The 8,265-nt window shown below is 39.0% G+C and overlaps 1 protein-coding gene across 1 annotated transcript in view; it reads left to right on the top strand.

The window, feature by feature from the left end:
- The first annotated feature begins 668 nt into the window (after nt 1-668).
- Nucleotides 669-8,265, top strand: part of LOC111321100 (coiled-coil domain-containing protein 102A) — a 7,676-nt gene continuing 79 nt past the window's right edge. The window contains exons 1-9 of the mRNA XM_022923885.2: nt 669-1,992; nt 3,176-3,284; nt 3,601-3,723; nt 3,864-3,974; nt 4,919-5,017; nt 5,913-5,969; nt 6,752-6,865; nt 7,421-7,524; nt 7,756-8,265. The exon at nt 7,756-8,265 is cut by the window's right edge and continues 79 nt beyond it. Of these exons, the coding sequence (XP_022779620.1) occupies nt 1,229-1,992; nt 3,176-3,284; nt 3,601-3,723; nt 3,864-3,974; nt 4,919-5,017; nt 5,913-5,969; nt 6,752-6,865; nt 7,421-7,524; nt 7,756-7,867 (1,593 nt within the window). The 5' untranslated portion in view covers nt 669-1,228 and the 3' untranslated portion in view covers nt 7,868-8,265. The remainder of the gene's footprint in view (nt 1,993-3,175; nt 3,285-3,600; nt 3,724-3,863; nt 3,975-4,918; nt 5,018-5,912; nt 5,970-6,751; nt 6,866-7,420; nt 7,525-7,755) is intronic.

Here is an 8,265-nt window from a genome sequence, read left to right as displayed (position 1 = left end):
GCTTTCAATTTTTACGCGCACAGAAATTCAGTGTATCGGTCGATTATTAAATTGTTGTTACTCACAAATCCCCTATTTCACATGCGTTCATTTTCAAAACATGTAATCGCACCCAGTGAGTTAAAAACGGTCTACGTATCTGGATCGCGACTAATGCACTGGGTCGGGCACGAGGTTAAGTATTTCCACAGACGGTTTTCTTTTCAAATATATCTGAGACCAATTTACACCTTAGAACTAATAAAAATGTGTAATAAGAAACTCGAACCTTTTTCTGGTTTTATATTCTCTCTTTTTTTTTTTTTTCTGCCTCGTGCTTTTTAGATCCTAAGTTTGATCCACCGCGAATAAAATTCCACAGTTGGATTCTTCGGGCGATTTGCGAAGGTTTTCTTCCCAGAGGACACGGGCCTCGCACGCGAACTACAAATATTTTGACTTTGCAAATAAAATTTCGAAGATCCAATCAGGTGAATATCTCATCAAGATAACATCGTGCAGGTTAATAAGTGTTAGGAAAAGAAAACAGCATTACAGAGTTTGTTATTGTTATCATTAAAAGATTATCTCGTTGACATTTTTGGGACCTCAAAAAACCGTGACAACCCGTACTTAGCTTCCGTTATGCAGTATCATTTGATTGACACCTCTAATTGCAATCGTCCCTTTCAAATGGCGGCTTAACGGGGAACTAATTGATTCAGCGTTCTCTGAGTTCGTGGTTTACTATGTGTTTACTCAAACCTTGAACAATTTTCCTTACTTGCTTCATTTATTACGTCCTCTAGCCTGCTCATCAAAATTTGAAGTTTCCAATTACTAATTTTGTGAAGCGAAAGAGGGACAAATATCAGCGTACATTATCTGAGATTGCGTGAATTCTTCGGCGAGATTCAATCTAGCTTTGGAGATTCCTAGCAATAACAACAGATGAGTTAATGCGTCGCGTTGTGATGAGATGGGAAGTTAATGATCGCCTTCCTTACATCTTTTGAGATCTGAGTGGAGATCGCAATTTGTTCCTGGTTCCTTCTGCTGTTGTCTCGCTTGTTCCTGTCCGTTCAGCATCGTTACGATCAATATCTCCGTTCATCAGATTTTCGCTACACTTCACCAGTGTAATGCAATAAAAGGATTTTTGAAGAGCAGACGAAATAGCCTCTATCATCGGTCTTCTGTTGGCATTGGAATAATCTGGCAAAGTTACCGGGACTAATTTGTGTCGAGTATGAATGGAAATGCGAAAATTCAGGTGCAAGCCGTGAATCCAACAAGGCATGATAAGTCTTCGAGTTACTCGGATGAGCTTCCTCCGGCGTTTTCAGAAAGAGACGATCTTGATGCTAGAGATGAGCTGAGAGAACGAGAGTTAGAAGAAGCTCGAGCACGAGCTAGTCAGATGGAAAAGACAATGCGATGGTGGTCGGACTGCACCGCAAACTGGCGGGAGAAGTGGGGAAAAGTTCGCGCTGAACGAAACAAAGCTAGGGAGGAAAATAGGCAGCTCAAACTGAAGCTGGAGGCTGCAGTTAAAGAAATTTCGAACTTGAAGCGCGAAAGATTAGCTGCTCAAGAACTTCAGTCGAAACTTGAGAAGGAGAACGAACGACTGGAGAAGGAATTAAAGAAAGACAAGCGTTCGATTCCCTCTGCTCGAGTTGAGCCATCGCTCAAAGAGAACTCGCCCGATCATTGTGATGGTCTCAAAAACGCTAGCGTTTATGAAACGACAGTACCAAAATTAGGAGCTGAGAAACAGTTTATTGAACAAATTCTTCAGAAGAACGAGTTTTATGAAGGGCAATGCGAAGATGGAAATGTCTTTGAAAGGAGTCATTCTGTTCCCGCAGAGGAACGGAAAAGAAGCCGGGTGAGCTCTAAAAAACAGAAATCCATCGGTGTAAAGCATGCCGATGAGGGAAGTTCACAACAGGTTTCCCTTATACGAATGAAACTTGAACAAACGGAAAAACTTCTCATCGAGGAGAGAAGGTAAGCGTGTATTCTCGGATATTTTCATTTAGTTCATTTTGCGAGAGGAATTAATAAATGCTCAAATTCCTATGCATTATAATCTGCATAAAACTACGTGTGTAATCGGGGTCATGTCTAATTTACAAAGTTAAACGCATAAAAGACTTAAGTCGGACATTTGGTTGTAAGTAAAGGAAAAATGTTTGCTAAACAAAACAGTGCAAATCTTAAAACATATAAGATGACAAATTGATACTTGTCTTAATTGGTCATACTGTGCAGGCGTGCTGATTTGAAGAATGAAGATTATTTTAGGAATCTCCGTTTTGTAGTTCTAACTGTCATGTTCGTTATCGCTGACTCCGCTGACAAAGACTAGACATTAAAACAAGTGTCGGCTAATTAGTTTGGTAGACACAACAAACATTTTAATCTAGCTCAATGATGAATTTTCCGTGGGAAATTGGATATTTTCTTTCAAGATCTTTTTAAGTGCAGCCAATTGACACTCAACCATTCACTGTTTCATCAAGTGAGAGCTTGAATTCGAACCTGGATTCCTATTATGAGGACTTTTAAACATTGCCTCGACACGGCGTTATTCAAGACTTTCCATTTAAACGTTTTACCACTCAGTAGAGCCATTTGTGTGAGGAAAATTATTCATACACGAGTTCACAGTCCATAGCTTTTATCAGAGGGTAGCAAAAGGGGGGAAAATGAAATACAAAGGAGCTATTGTACACATTGGGGAATTTTGCAACTTTTTACAAACAAGCTGAGTACTGTACTGTATAAATAAAACATTTGTAATGACTAAAATGTCCTTTATTTTGGTGATTGCACATATGATTTCAGACCAATTTGTATTCCACTCAGTTCAATCACCATTACTAATATCCATCATATATAAACTTTGCCACCCTCTCATAAAGACAGCAAGTAAACCATTTATGCCAGCATAGCTTAAATAAGACAGAGTGATCATATAAATGGTTGAAACCCTAGTTTGTGACTGTTGATGACATTTTAGGTTGCTTCTTTATCCTTCCTGTAAATTGGTTGGAAAATAATTTTTCTCTTCAATTTACCGAAAATTGTCTTAGTTTTTCCCTGTGACTGTCTCAGTTAACTGTTTCCTCCTTGAGAACTAGGAGAGTGGTTTTAACTCTTATTTTTAGATATTTGCCTTTTTTCTCAGTTCTAAACAGAATCTCCTAGCGGAGTTGGATGGCCTTCAGTCTGATCTCGCTGCCTTAAAGCTTAAAAATGAAGAACTCATGGTTTCTCATCAAGATTATGCACAGGAGGTTTGGTTTTGTATGTGTGTTGCTGTAAATGAAGGAAGACTGCATGTTTCACACCAGGGCACCTTGATTGAGATTTGAGACTGATGATGATATTAAATCTGGCATCATTTGCCAGAAAAAAAGGTCACCATTGGACTTTTACTTCCTGTCTTTGACACTGAAGGCCAGTTTTGCAGTAGGAGTTTAGAGCTCTTAAAACATGATGAATGTTACAACTCAGCCATACTTATCCAATCATTCTTTGACCTTTTGTAACTGGTTGGTGTGTTTCCTAACTGGCTTTTTCTGATGTACTAAACATGATGATGATTTATAGATTGTAAGAGTAAGAAGCAGACATGAAAAGGAAGTTGGACAACTTAATGCTGACTTGGAAGAAGCCTGTAACTCAACCAACAATTCTGCAAATGCTCGTAAAATTAGTGAACTAAGAGGAGAAGTGAGTAGTCATCAGTAGGTACTGTTTTTACTGTTGTCACAGTTTTACAAATATCATAAATCAAGATGCTTAGACAAAATGACTCATCATGGAAAGAAGTATGTTTTTCTTACACTATTTATTCCTTTGATTGTTCAAAGATTGAAAGATTGCAAGCTGAGAACACAGAAGAATGGAGTAAATGCGATAAGCTGGAGAGTGAGAAGTTGGCTTTGGAGAGAGAAAACAAGAAGATGCGACTGCAAATTGAGGTCCTTAACCCTTTGCACCCTAACATCAAAATGCGTATTTTCCATATACTAGATAATTGGTTATGTGAACTAAGTTGAAATTGTAAATTGGCCATGGTAACGAATAAAAAAGCTGACGTTTCAAGCGTTAGCCCTTTGTCAGAGCGAATGACGAAGGGCTAACGCCAAAATGTCAGCTTTTTTATTCATTACGGTGGCCAATTTACAATTTCAACTTAGTTCATTTAACCAATTATCTTTTTACCCCCCACCGATGCAGCACCACAGTTTCTTTAGAAACGTTCAGCCCCTATTTTCCATACTGTTCTCTATACATTTCCTAAGGTGCTGACTAGGAGAATTTACTTGACAATCAAGAGCTTTGTTGGTCAGTGATCAATCTGGCATGTTTAAACAAGCTGAGGCTTGAACTCCCAGCTAACATAACTATTAGAATTACTAAAACATGCAAGTTTCCTGGCCACAATAAGGTGGTAAAGCTCAGTGGAGGGTTACAGAGCACAACACTACTATTCAGGCAGTAAGGGTTAAATTTGTAAAACTTTCAGTCTCCTAATTTTGGGGGGAGTATAGACCCTTTAAAAAGTCTGTGCTTGAGCCAGCTGGCCCATCCAGCCCATCCAGCCCAAGTTTATCTTGGTTTCCATTCCGTGAAGCAACAAGGAGTACTGCTACCCTCCCTTTCTCCATTGGATGGGATGTTAGTCTGTTGCAAAGTTAACCCACTAATATCTGGTGAGGCTTCCCTGATAGTTTGCCAGTGCCCTTTTATACTTGTGGGTGGAGAGACTCTGGTAAAGTTAATTGCTTTGCCCGAGAATACAACAAAATGACCCTGCCAGGTCTGGAACAGGACCTTTCAACCTTTTTAAGGAGTGAAGATATTAAAGCATCTCTTTTCAATTAAAACCCACCTCTATTTAATTTTTAATTTTATCTCTTAGGACCTAACATCTCAGTTGACTGAATCCAGCAAAGTATCAAAGGGCTTATTGAGTGCTGATGTGAAACAGTTACAAACACAACTTGATGAGAAGAACAGGGTAAGTCAGTGTGCAGCAAAAAAAGGACTTCAAATTTCATAGGAAATAGCCCTTTCTTTTTCATTTTACTCAGAGAAATTACTTGACAAGGTGAAAATGGAGAGAGGCTTCAGGTTTTCTTTATGATTAAAGATGTAACTCAGAGTTCCAGCTAAGAAATTACTTTGGCAGCTAAAATTTCAATTGAGGCGGCTCAAAGATAACATTCAATATTGAATGATTGTACAGGTGCATATCCTCAGAAGTGCTCATTGTTCTTTGCTGAGTAATTGCCAGCCAAAAACCCAGCTGGCTATTGCTGCTTTTTTATTGGGCAAATTTTGCTGGCAGCAGGTTCTTAATTACAACTAAGGCTGCTTTCACACGTGGTGCTCGAGCATGGTGCCTAAGTATAATTCTTTATGGGCACTAATGTGAACACTTTTTTTTTTTCTCAAGTACCCATGCTAGAATTTAGGTATCATGCCCATGCCTGTACCAGAGCACAAGGTCTTAACCTTGTAATTGTGCACTGAATCATGCACTGATAAATTGGGTACCCAGTGTCTGAACACAGCACCATTTTGTGCCAGTTCCCTGGCACAAATGCTTGGGCACCAAAGTGTGAATGCAGCCTTAGGTACATGGCAATTAGATGGCACAGATCATGTGAAGTTGAGGCATTGGTGTATGAGTGATGGGCACCATTGGTTATAATCATTGTGCAACCTTTAGGACACATGATCAGAGGGCGATAGATATTGATCTGGTGCAGATTCAGGGAATTTTAAGGGAGGATGCTGAAATGATGTGCAGAGGTTGCAGCTTGGCTCCATACAGAGAACTGCTATAATGGTAACTATGTATGTCATCATTACCTTCCTTAAGTTTAACTGCAACTATATTTTTTTCACAGGAGTTGCAAGAATTAAGGCATGCCTATGGTAAAGTGAGAAAGCAACTTCAGGAGAAGGTATCATTAGTTAGCATTTTGAGTTTTCAAAAGGGTATTGTTTCTTAAAGAATTGTAGTACCTCACAGGTAGGATATGGGGATCATGGTGGCCTTGCAGTCAACATCCTGGTCATAGATAGAGAAGTCTAGTTTCAACCCATGCTAGGTCATTGCGTGAAGCATTTTCTTTTGTACAAAGCTGCAGTCTTTCTGCTATTGGCAAGCATCCCATCTAGTAGTGGATGCACTCCAAGTTGCTTCAGTTGGTGCTATAGAAATAGCAGATAAACATCAGGACCCAATTTTTTCAAAGGGTGGATCAAGCTATCCAACATACAAATTCCTATTCAGTAGACAATTATTATCAAAAATTATTATATGGCTGTGTCTCACAAAGACTGGGAACTACCAAATTCACAAATTTGATTGGCTGAAATCAATATTGAAAGCGGTCTAGATTTTCCCATCTAGACCGGCATCTAGACTGGTCTAGAAAAAAAAGGTACAAAGAATATAAAAAATTGGCATACAAGACACAGCCATATAAGACACAGCCATATAATAAACATCGGTCTGTACTGTTGACCTCGGTCAAGATTCTCCCATACAGACCTCCTGCTCGGTTAATAAGAACTAAGTACTGCACAATCTACCAGCTAGATAAATACAATCTATCCAGTGAATAGTGTCAACCATCCTTTCAACACCAGGAGCTTTGCCATGAAGTTAACTCTCAACACTTGGAAGACCTACATGTGAAGTCTTATGTCCTAAAAAATTATTCTGTTGTTTATGGTTAAGGCTGAGGAGCTTAGTCATACCAAAAAACGAGTGGAACAGCATGAGAATGAAGTCAGAAAACTGAGGACGAGGGTGGAAGAGTTGAAAGTTGATTTGACAAAAGCTGAAGATGAGGTAGAAATTTAAGGAATATCAAGCTAATTTTATTGCTTGTGAGGGAAAGGGCCAAATACAAATTACTAAATAACAATTAATTTTTGGATCGAGCAGTCTAAATCATGTACCTATATGATTACCTTCATGACAATATTTCTTTCTAAAATTGGGGAGTCTTAATTTAAACAAAGGAAGTAGTTACATAGGGCTGACATGGGAGCTTGGTGAAAGATCACAAACCAAAACCAGTAAATTGCTAAATTCACCCGGTGCATAACTGCAGGGGTTTCAGTAAAAGCTGGCCACTGGCAATCTGCCACCACCTAAATGATTTCTTGCCACCTCCTGTTCAGCCTGCAAGTTGGCTCTCATGTTTGGGTTTTACCTTACAGCCCCTTTTCCAGGCACAGCTGCCTATCACACCGGGAAGCCGCTTACCTACATAAAAAGTCACTGAAATCTCTTAACAACTGATATGAACATCAAAAAGCAATTTTTCATGCATCAATCTGGTAAATTATTTATCTGATGGGAATTGGTGATTAATTGTCTTAATTTAATTCTTTCATCCAGGTTGACTGTCAAACAAGTAACATGAAAAAACTACAGCGAAATCTGGACGAACAAACAGAGCTTGCTGACAGTTACAAAGTTCAATTGGAACACTTAAACTCAAGGTATTTTACAAATGTTTGGGGTTGTAATTTGTTGTGACTACTGCCTCCTATGGGAGGCAAAGCCACACATGTTGTTCTTCTCTCCCATCGGTTTATGGCTTTTCAGCCAAGCATTAAAAGTCCAATCATTGTTTTTAGACAGATATGCCATTTTGGGTAAGAAGTTAATATTTCCCCAACTTAAGGCAAACTTTCACAATGACTACATGGCTAATGTTTTGTGTACATCAGGTTGAAAGTTGGAGGAATAGCTCCAAGTATCAATCCAAGATATAAACCCGGACAGAGGTCTTCAACCCAGCTGTCATCAGATGAAAGTGAGGAGGAACCATCCTTTCATTAAAGCAGCAAGATGATGGATGCTTCTTCTAATACAAATACCAGTGTTTCAGTGTGGAGAGAAAGATACAAGGATGCAAAGTCATTAGAGATATGGGGTGTCAGATGGCCAAAATGTTCACCTGTGGTTCAACTAGTCTCTATGACATGTATGTGAGCAATAAATTACCAACAGTGGTAATCTGTTCTCAGAAAACTGCACTTTTATGAAGAAATTTTATTTTGTGGAGGGATAAAGAGCTGTAGCTGTAAAGTAAGGTATGCTTTGTTTATACAGAGAGTGAGCAAAGCATGATGAATGTTTAGTTTACTGCAAATGCAAGGGACAAAAAGCTTTTCATAGTTGCAGAGAAGCGTTTCAGGTGCTCATAGTTCCTGTTTTACACCCTCCATTTTTCCTTG

The sequence above is a fragment of the Stylophora pistillata genome, chromosome 3 (assembly GCF_964205215.1).
Source record: "Stylophora pistillata chromosome 3, jaStyPist1.2, whole genome shotgun sequence".
Lineage (NCBI taxonomy): Eukaryota > Metazoa > Cnidaria > Anthozoa > Scleractinia > Pocilloporidae > Stylophora > Stylophora pistillata.
This window is presented reverse-complemented; position numbering and strand designations above follow the sequence as displayed.